An 11,228-nucleotide genomic window follows, 5' to 3' on the forward strand; every position below is an offset into this window, starting at 1 on the left:
CTCTTAATATTTCCACTCCCATCTTTTTAAGTTTTCACATTTCATAAGGTCTTTCAACACATTCATCAGGCCTCAAAATAAACAATATGTTTAATGTACAGCTATGAACAAATCCAACTCTGATCAACAGACTTGAATGTGACTGGCCAGTTGAAGGTGTTGAAGACAAAGCTATGTTATAGTGTTGGTGTTTTTACTCTTTGTCCTGTCTTCCTTTGTTTCCGCAGGTCTTCCTATCCCCTTTTACTTCCCTCCACTTTGCTCTGTGGCCATTGGCTGTTTTTATTGCCGGGGTTGCCCTCTCTCCCTCTCACAAACCTTGGCCTCCTGCTCCTCCTCTTCCTCCTATATTCTAATGTAGTCCTGGGTTAATCTTCCTCTTCTTACACCTCCTCTTTACTTCTCCTACTCCTACTTAACTGTATCTCCTCCTTACAAGCCCTCATTGTACCCCTTCCAAACCCTGACCCCCTGACCTATAAACTAAATTGGCAAGCAGTGCTCTCCCATCACTGTCAATATGTATGCTACATTTTGCACACCAAAAATGGTGCATGTTTCTAAGCTAATCATTTTTAAGACAGTTTAATTTATTAAAGTTAAAAGTCTGAAACCGTCAACATGTAATCAGTGCCTTAAGCACAGGTTCATTTGCAAATAATTTCTAGGCCACAAACAGGGCAAATTATTGAAAGCTCATGCAGTCGGACTGTACAAAGATACGCTTCATGTCACTTACAGTGACTGTGTGAACCCACATCATCTCTCAATATGAGCCTCTGCTACTAGTAACACTCATAGCTGGGCTTTTACATTTCAGTCACAAAAGCCTTAAAGCTGTTGAAAGTCTAAAATATGAGAAGGTGATGCTAAGGCAGCACTGGGAGAACTCTGCAGTCAGGCAGCCTCTTATTGTTCTCATAATGATGTCACTTCTTTATTTGATCCCTTACACCCTTCTTGGTGATCAGGTGTTCTATTTATACTATGATTAAGCAATGGTCCAGAATTACCCAGTAATCTGAATACAACTGGAATGTACTCCAGTTTTGCGGTTCTGTAACACTGTTAGACTCGTGGGTCAACAGCTCAAGGTCAAGAGGTTTGATGTTCCAGAGATATTGGGCCCTAATTAAACTGTCTATGGTGCATGGTCTAATGTGCATGGCGCAAGCACATTTAAGGCACCTTCATCTCTTTTGTTAGTTCATCTGGGTGAAAAGTAAGTCACAACATGTGTTTTGTCTTGTAATTATTCATGACTGTGTTGTCAGTGTAACAAATTAAACCAGTCAGTGTAATCTCTAGTTCCCTTTAAATGTCAGGTGGGTTAGTGTTAGGTTTGGGGTTAGGGTTGGGTGAGCCTGCATCTGATGCATTTCTGTCAAAATCAACAACTCAGTTTGACTGCAGATGACGCTGCATCGCAGTCTGTGGATTGACCAGACTGGACCATACAAATGATCATTTTGATTAAAAGCAGATTAGATAACAAGATTATTAATAAGATTACCTGCAAGCCAATAATTTGTCAATCCATTTATCTTCTCTGAGCATTTTGAAAGGTTGGCCCCTGTAGTTGCAGTCAGATCTTTTAATGCAGTTGTAAGGATGACTCAACTAAAATAGTGTCATGGCCAAGTGGTCCTTCCTCCACTACTTCAGCTTTTTGTCTCGCCATTCAGTAGATAATCATCTATCATAAAATGAAAAAATCGATGTGCATGTAACAGCCTTCTTACTCGCAAGTCTTCCAAGATTCGGTAGGTGGTCGTTGATAAAAAGCTTAGATGAAACCTGCTCACCAACAGCACTGTCTTTAATCTCTCTTCCCTAACTCCATCTACTTACCTTCCCTTTTCACTAAATGACATGACAAAATCATATTGTCTTTTGAATTGAGCACAAATCACCAAACACATGAATGAATTAAAACACTTAATTTTCCTTATATTGTCTAAAATACATATATTTTTGAAAACCTGACAGATGAAACCTGAAAAAGCAGAAAAACATTTGCTTCAAGTGTGGATTAATGAGGAGGTCTAAAGTTTGTCTTTTAATACACTGTTGTTTGCAGGGAGAGAGGGGCAAGAAAGGCAACAGGGGGGCCAAAGGGGATAAGGGAGACCAAGGAGCACCTGGATTAGATGCCCCCTGTCCGTTGGTATGTCAGTAGTCCAATGTGTAACCAAGAGGCAAAGGGAAGGCGCACTATCTTAGAATGCAACCTAGAGCTTCAGTTTTTCTGAAGATTTATTTTCAATAGTCAGCTTCCTTTTGGCTCTTGGTATTCAGTGGTTCTAATCAACCTCAGGGAGGGTTTGGTCCAAGGGTCCAATGCAACCTGTCACATATATGGGCAAATGTGACTTGACTTGGTAAGATTAAAATTTGATGTTTTGATCCAATAAAAACATTTTCGATAGAGCAAAGAAAAGGCTGTAGCATAACGATGAAAATAGATTTATCAGATGAAAAAAATGACTTGGATGGACCACAGACCACAACACTGCCTGAGGAACCTCTTTTTCCATTAGACAGACAGGAACCAGGCAACCAATGCTGATGACTATCAACGCATAAGTATGTTGTCTCGATTTCAGCCTCCATCCTTCAGCTCTAAAAATCTGCCCTACATGTTAGGGAACACAGGAAAGAGGGCAGGTTGGAGATAATCAAACCCAAAGAGCAATGACCCAAACCCAGACTTGACCTGAGACAAGCCCAATATTACACAAAACAATGGCACAAACCTGTTTTGAAACCCAATAGTTTGTTGGGGTTTGGGTTGACAGCAGAACTCTAAATCAGACCCATTCCTATAGAGTATACTTTATCAAAAAAAACAATTCGCCATCCCATTCTGCACCTGAAAGCTCCCTTCAGTGAGCCCAGTTTCTGCCAGTCCCAGGTTACCTGCATGTTAAGGAAACCTGCATCCAGTCTCCCGATGGACACAAGTGGAGATCCTCCTGCCGTCAAGCAGTGGAGAACAAACACTCATCTGCTGCATATAAGCTACAAAACTGGTTTTTAAATGGTTTAAATGATTTCACAAACAGGGTTTCCGAGGCTTTAAAGGGGAGAAAGGTGAACCGGGCTTGCCAGGCCTGGATGGGCTGGATGCCCCTTGCCCTGTGGTATGCTCTTTCTTTCCCTTCCTTTCTCCTAGCATGCCTCTATTAATATCTAACCACAGCCCTTACCATGCATTCAGATGTTGCACTACAAAATTGCACGTTTTCATTGAAGTTTAAATCTACTTACTGTAGTTCACTCACCTAGCCAACCTTTTCAACTGACCTCCATCTGAACTAACATGAACAAGCCTTTTATCTGAACACAAAAACGTGTTTAATTCAGCCTTTCTGTCGCAACTACAAAAACGTTCTATGTTTTAGCTCACATGCAGATCTATGACTGTGAGTAATACAAGCAATAACATAACCAGAATTAATCTTAAATTTAAAGTCTTGAAATTGTTATACTAAACCATACTAGAGCCTGTCTTTATAGTCCCTTGTGTACTACATCATCTCTTGCATGTAGCACCATTGTTTTCCATCCTAAAGGCAACAGAATACCACAGGTTTTGGAAAAAAGTAAATGTATTTGGCAAAGCCAGCCAGATTTCTGGTATGAACAGGGAAAGCATCATTGCAGCATCGTTATTTTGATAAGGTAACCTACAGACCATATTCACATGGCGGCCATTTTCCCCATGTCACACTCAGCATGGAAAGCTCAAATACTGCAATACTTACGCCGCTGTTTTCCAGGTTGCAAATAGGGAATTTGGTAAGCTGTTATCATTTCATCACTTCCCAATTGATCAGCAACCAAAAAGATAGTGATGGATGGATATTGGGCCATATTTCAAAATAAATTTTTGATAACCCATTAGCTACTGTTAGAATTCAAGTACCTCCTAGCTAACATTACCATTTATTTGCATCCAGTGCTTTTAACTTAAAGGTTTAAACAAATCAGTCCAAGATGTGTATGTATATTTTAGAATGAATTGTCCATTTTTTTTTTTCCAATTTCCATTTTTTAAATGGTAATGTTAGCTATGTTGAATGCTAACAATAGCTGTTGTCTAAAGGAAGCAACAGGCTAGTAAATTTGTTCTTTTTCCTTGAAGTATGTTCCAATATCCTTCCAGATTTCCCCTAACCAGTGTCTTTCAGTTGGTGATCAAGCAGAGATCAGTGAAATGATAATAATTGCTATGTTGAATGCTAACAATAGCTGTTGTCTAAAGGAAGCAACAGGCTAGTAAATTTGTTGTTTTTCCTTGAAGTATGTTCCTTCCTTTTGGCTCTTGGTATTCAGTGGTTCTAATCAACCTCAGGGAGGGTTTGGTCCAAGGGTCCAATGCAACCTGTCACATATATGGGCAAATGTGACTTGACTTGGTAAGATTAAAATCATGGGGAATTTGTCAAATTCCCCATGTTTATAAAACCTGGAACACAGCAGTATATTTGATCTTCCCTCCCTGAGCATGACGTCAGAGGAAAATGGCCGCTGTGTGAAGATGATCAGTTGTTTTGGTTACTGCTTTTGTCTCCACTGCTCTCTGCCTGCTTTGGGAATACGTTTGTATGATCAAATTCAGACACTGCTCGGAAGGTGAGGCTAAATGCAAGTTCCAGGCACTATAAGGAGTTGTTAAAAAAAAACCTGTGATCTGCTTATCACATGTTATTGGCCCAACATGAATCATGTTACGTACAGTCAAAATCCAGGACATCTCCAGAGTTTGTGAGATGTAGTTTAATGGATTTTACGTGGTTCGAGTCACTATTGAAAGGTACCTTCATCATGGTTCATAAAGCTGGTACAAAGGGGTCTCTTTAATCTTCATAGGTAAGACTGTGTCTTTGAATTTTAGCACATTGACATGTCTTTGTGAACCAAAGCATGAAACCTTAGCATAATCAATGAAACAAATATAATCATGTTGGGAAATATTGTAAGCACAAAATTGGCAGCCTGTTATTGACAGAGGAGTCTCCTCTCCTCGAGACCTTTTGTCTTCAAAGACAGGGATAAACATGTTAAAAGTGATTTCCAATTAGTCTATTAAACTTTTCACAGCCTTTCCCAGGAGCAGTAAAACTTCAGACAGCACTGTAAGAACAGTGCTCTCCTCCTGCTGTGTGGCTTAAAGTACAACCAATGTGTCATAAAGCAATCTCTCTATACAAATCTAACAATATAGAGCCTGCTAATCGTATTGGTTATGGTCTTATTTGTTTATTATGTTTATACTAAGTATTAAGTATGAATTCTGAATTTAAAGCTTCCGTTGGTAACAAAGTAATACTGACACTTTGCGTTTCCCAACTCTTCAATTACTGACGCTTTGGGATTCTAAGGTCAGTTCGGCCGGCATCTGAAAGCGTTCATATTTGACAAGTTCGGAATGAGACTCAAAAATCGTCTGGCTAACCAACAGGGGCTTTTAAATAAAGTGAAGAGCAAAGTTGAAAAAATCTCCAAAGCCTGTTTATTTACGCATTCACCCATTCAGCTTATAAAATGCTCTGCTGTCAGTAGACTGGTCCATGTTTGTGATTGGTCATACTGTAAACACCTCCCCTTTTATGTGAACGTGTTCATAGCTACAGTAGATGTGAAATTCCTGGGTTAACCTATCAACTAGAAAACCACCTTCATTTGATTGCTTAGCGTGACTGTTAGTGAAGTCAGACAAGAGAAACATATCCTGGGGATGTTGAACTCATAGTACAGCTTCATAGTACAGGCCTCTGATATAGTCAATAGGACAGTCAGTGGCTCACATTAGAGCTGTAGCTAAATGAGAACTCATTGTCATTACAATTGAGAACAAAAACATGGAGCCAGAGTTGCCAAATTCATCCGTAATTGGTTCAAAATCTGAAAGTAACCTGATATGAACTGATTTCTCCAAATGGATTTTTGCTACACAGTGTTATGATACAAATATTTTTGGACAATCCTTTTTTAATGAAGGAAACAAGACTAAAACTACATTAAAAGGAACCCTTGAAAATGAGAACGATGATGACATGTATGACATTGTGCATCAAAGAATTAAAACAAAACAATCATGTTGACGAACAAATAGACAAATAAACTTATTACTGTTTTAATGCAAAGTCTTATCCAGTGAACTCCACGTATGTGCAGAATCACACACTCTGGCTCCTGAGTAGGAGAACATGTATGTATAGATGAGAGGAAAGTGGTACCTCTAGCACATAACTGGGAAATATGTATTGAGTTGAAAATTGGGATTTGGACACAGACCCATGTGCGGAAATGAAAGAAGACTTCTACTTCCAGAACCCTGATGGCCAAGATAACTCCCACACGTTGCTACTCTATGAAACTAAGTTCAACTGTTTTCATATTTATATAATTGTAAAATACTTTTGGATGCCCTGTGTGTTTGCACAATAATATTGTTCATCTCTGCAGCGTACAGTATTTTTAACTTTACATTTGGTTTTCTGTTTCCAGGGAGACGACGGCTTACCTGTACCAGGATGTTGGAATAAAGTAAGTTGGATAGTTTGCCACCATGTTGTTTTGTCACTCATCACTGCAGCAGCTCATAACCAGTATGCTAACTTCACCATGAACATTGTGTGAACTAACGTTTGATATTTTGCTTTCTCCTTGCAGTGACGATAACTTTGGAATGGCTTGTGTGATTGTACATAGGATATTTATTTGATTTTTTTTTTTACTTTTCCCTATTCTGTTATACATGAAAGAAATTGAAAAAATATCCTAAAAAATAGACATGGCAAAATGTTTGTACAGATTGTTTATTTTAATACATATGATATTGTTTATGTATTGGATTTTTATACCTTTGCATTATTTCAATATGATCGAATAAGTAAAAATTATAATGTGGCTACTTATGCATGATATTTGTGCATAATGTGAAGTGAATAATGCTTATTAACTTATTGTATTATGTTGTTTGGTTCTGTTGTGATAGACCATGCTGCACTGAGTTGTGGGGCTGGAAAGATTGTGTGTAAGCATTTGGAAAGTCTTAGTTGAACTCTCCTCTTTGTGATAGAGTCTGTCTTAAAAACAAACATCTTACATGCACTGCATGTACACTTTTACACAATTACACAGTGACTGTTTAAAGTCTGCACTTTGAATTTTTTCTCATATTGCTCATATTGTACCAATGAACATGCAGACGTAAAAGATGAAAATCAGTGCTGTCACCAGAGTCAGTGATTTCTTGTTTCTGGATGTACCTAAGTTCAGCTCATTCAAGTATTTTGGTCCAGAGCAACATATCTCTCATTGACATCTAAACTCCAGCATCAGTCTCTCGTTGCATAGTTTCAGTTTCTGACAGTGTTGGTGGGTGATGGGAAGCCAGAGAAGAATGATGTCCTGGTTTTCCTACTCTGAACTCTAGTTGGGGGAAGGGGTCTTAAAGAGTTGGCACAGAGATGATACATTATTACGCATTACTTATTACATTGATAGCTACCAGTTATTACACTATGCACTCAACATCTTTTCAACTAATGAGGAGGTATATTGTTTATTACATTAAATGCTATTATCATATTATTATTTGCCTCAAAAATTGATAGGTGATGATTCTTAAACCGGCAACAGACAAGTTGTTTGCTTTAACGTTTCATTATTAAGTAAATGTTGATTCCACAATTTAATGACTCATGATGATCCCATCAGCGTTTCGATTAGTTCCCTATAAACCTAGCTTTCACTATGCTATTCTTTCAGCCACCGGGTACAAAATCTCCCTGTAAAATGAAGGCTGACTGGTGATCCAGTGAGGCTGGCAGCCTGGCTCCATCTCTATCTGCTTTCACATCTCCATTATAGACTCAGTAAGCGAATAAACTCACATGTTGTCCTGTGTTGTTGGTAGTCACTACTATGAGGAAAACGGAAACGACCTGGTAGTCGCTGCAATAGCAGTGCCATCCATTATACCACTTGGAAACACTAGGAGAGAAGGGAAATTGCTTCTACTTTTTTATTGGAACCTCCAGATTTCTGGTTTAAAATGACAGTAAAGTCAAAAATTCCCCTGGAGTTTACAGAAACAGTATGCCGATTGCTTTAAATAAACATCATCCCCTGGGGGTGGTCCCAAATGATTAAGAATGGTTCCTTAATTGCTACCACCCCTTCCAACTTTCAGTTTACACACAGAAATATCTCCTAATGAGCAAATTAGAATTATATATGTCATGCTCTTCTGGTTCAGCCCAGTCGCCAGGATGAAATGTTGGCATTTAATGTATCTGCCATCTATTGCATTCACATTTGTATGTGTTATAGACTATGTACCATATTGATACTTCTACAAAACGTGTCAGATCATGTTCACATTACATGCTTATGACCTGACTTTCATATCGGGAGGTGGAAAAGATGGTAGAGCTACAGATCAGAAGGATGGCAAGCCATTGACTGTATTTCAAGATTGTGTTTCAACATCTATAAGGGTGAAAGCCCTAGGTCATTTGTAGTGTTTCAACATGTGTAAGTGTGACACCGCATTTAGGGCAACAAAAAATTGATGTCAAATATGAATAAGTAATTGAAACCAAAACATGATGTTTTCCTATCCCTAACCAAGTGGTTTTCTTGTCTAAGCCTAACCAAAGCATACGCACAGTGTTGTCAGAGCATAAAATAGAAAACTGAACTGAAAGAAATGTGAAGTTGCAACGTATCAGTGGTTTTGCAGAAACACAGATTGCCATCATTTATTCCTGTGATCTGGTTGTCTGGATTCTCCATGTATGATCTCTATTGCCACTCTCAGGACAAACTTTAACTGTAAAAGCTCGGCAGTTAATTGTTCCATCTGTCTCAAGTTGGGTGACTACTGCCGTCACCAGGGTCTGCAAGACTGGTATTGCTTTTTTAATGTTTGTGCCGATAACATTCATTTTGGACTGAAGCTTCTCACAGGCATTATATCTAAAGCACACCATGTCAAATGGTATGTTAAACAATCATTGTGGGACAGCCTTTAATGTAGTCTCCGTGGTCTCATATTTTAACATTCATGTTGATGTTCAATAAGAATTAAGTGTTCCAGACAATGACAGTTTGCTCAACATCTCCAAAGCCAAAACTTGTGTCCTGGAGGAGGGTTTCAACCAAGATCTTCTAACCATTTGAAGCTTTGAAGTTCATGCATGAAAGATCCTGAAAACTAAACAGCTCTATGTTTTAGCTTCTTGTGTATTCCCACTGCTTTCAGTTCATTGTAAATAGTTTTGCCAAATGTTATGGGCAACTTCTCCCTGCTTTATGGTTTTCAGGCTCTTTGTCTTAACTGTAGTGTTTGTAGATTGTCTGTCTACTAATCAGAGGCACAGTACACAGCCCATGTGTTGGATGGAAACATTGCTGCTCACCTTTACGGCATGCCGCTGTAATCATCACATTGCCTCATCCATTTATGAAGAAAGCTTTAACCTGCTTGGACAACGGAGATCTTTTTTGAATCAAGAACTTTAGAACACTTTATCTACAAGCATTTTTATGGAGTAGCTGTGCTCAATAAGCTAACCTCATTAACTCTGACTCATTATTGAAGAAATTGATGGACAGGATGGTAGAGTGGAGCATGGTCCAGTATATGCTGCTGCTCTTTGACAAAGCTTTGTGTGTGTGTTTTCCTTTGCCTGGATTTGATGTCGCCATGAGAGATTTTTACTGGATCCTTGCCAGCAATAAAGTTTTCATTGTGTCCTGTCTCTGCACAGTACCTCACATTAACTCATGACTTAGTCACTATGGCCCTAATTTTTCTGTCATATTGATCGCTTATGTCCAAATGTGTTCTGAAATGTTCAAAATGTTGATTACGTTCAAATAGACAATCTTAATTAAATAAACTTTTCTGATGATTTTGGTTTTGTTCTCAAAAAATGTAAAAACAAATCTCATATATGTAGGCCATAGAGAGACATTTTCTCTGTTATTAATTATTGTTTAATATACTGTTCGCAGAAACAGTTGTCCTATTGTGTTGAAAAAGTAGTGTGGACGTAAAGGCTGAGATCTAAAAAACAACTTTTAATGGTCTGATTTGAGGCTATGAAGGGGGGATCGTGTGTTAATTACGAAAGAAATTGTATTGCACCTTCATATGATAAGTTAAACAGTACAGAAACAAAGTTCACAAGAGTTCATGAGTCAAGTTCACTTCCCAACTGTAGGTCATTATCATATTCTGAAGGCCTACTGTTGGTCCTTATCTTATTCTGAAGGCCTACTGTAGGTCATTATCTTATTATTAAGGCCTACTGTAGATCATTATCTTATTATGAAGGGCTACTGTAGATCATTATTGTATTATGAAGGCCTACTATAGATCATTATCGTATTATGAAGGCCTACTGTAGGTCATTATCCTATTATGAAGGCCTACTATAGGTCATTATCCTAATATGAAGGCCTACTGTAGGTCATTATCTTATTATGAAGGCCTACTGTAGCTCAGTTTTTCTGCACATGTTGTAGGCTGTTGCTTAGGCCAAAGATGTACTTGCTTTTAACAACGTGTTTGGGTACACGAGGGCTGGCTTGCGTATCCTGTGTCAGTGTCGGTTGTGCCCATCCTCAGAAATTAACGAGAGACAACAAGCTAACGTATGCCATCTACTGGTATCCTCCAGTAACACGCCTAGTATACAGGCAAGTAAGTGAACGACTATGTTCACAACGCAACTGGCTGTCTACTATAGTATATCTCCGGTCTCAACCTTAGTCTACTGCGCACTGTACATATCAGGTCCTAAGTTATAATCTTGCAGCAGAATCAGCAGCAGCCATTTCAACTGCAGATCCTCATGAAAGGGTTCTCATTTCTTGGGTGCAAGCTATTTTTAATTTATTATTAAGTATGCTTTTAAAAAGTGAAGGAGATATTTTGCACAATTATGTATGCGCTCAGAAGGATAACACCATTCATAGTTTCAAACTGATGTTAATTGTGCAGTCAAAGGTGCAACAATAACTGATGAAACATGAGTTAAATTGTTCCAGTGCTGTTTCTAAATTATTTACTCAATTCTTCTCAATTTTGTGAGACGTACAGTATAGTTTTGAAGGACATGCCTATGACTCATCTGTGATTCATGATGCTCCTGGTTTAGTTTACTCAGTGTGCAGCTGTAACCCCATCTACCTCCATTGACACA

The 11,228-nt window shown here is 38.5% G+C and overlaps 1 protein-coding gene across 1 annotated transcript in view; it reads left to right on the forward strand.

The window, feature by feature from the left end:
- The window catches only part of LOC311270681 (uncharacterized protein), a 77,545-nt gene extending 67,613 nt beyond the window's left edge, over positions 1 to 9,932 (forward strand). Inside the window, exons 38-40 of the mRNA XM_084375746.1 lie at positions 2,081 to 2,167; positions 6,517 to 6,555; positions 6,682 to 9,932. Coding sequence (XP_084231872.1) covers positions 2,081 to 2,167; positions 6,517 to 6,555; positions 6,682 to 6,684 — 129 coding nt within the window. The 3' untranslated portion in view covers positions 6,685 to 9,932. The remainder of the gene's footprint in view (positions 1 to 2,080; positions 2,168 to 6,516; positions 6,556 to 6,681) is intronic.
- The last annotated feature ends 1,296 nt before the right edge of the window (positions 9,933 to 11,228 follow it).

The sequence above is a fragment of the Pagrus pagrus genome (assembly GCF_965226575.1).
Source record: "Pagrus pagrus genome assembly, chromosome: 15".
NCBI lineage: Eukaryota > Metazoa > Chordata > Actinopteri > Spariformes > Sparidae > Pagrus > Pagrus pagrus.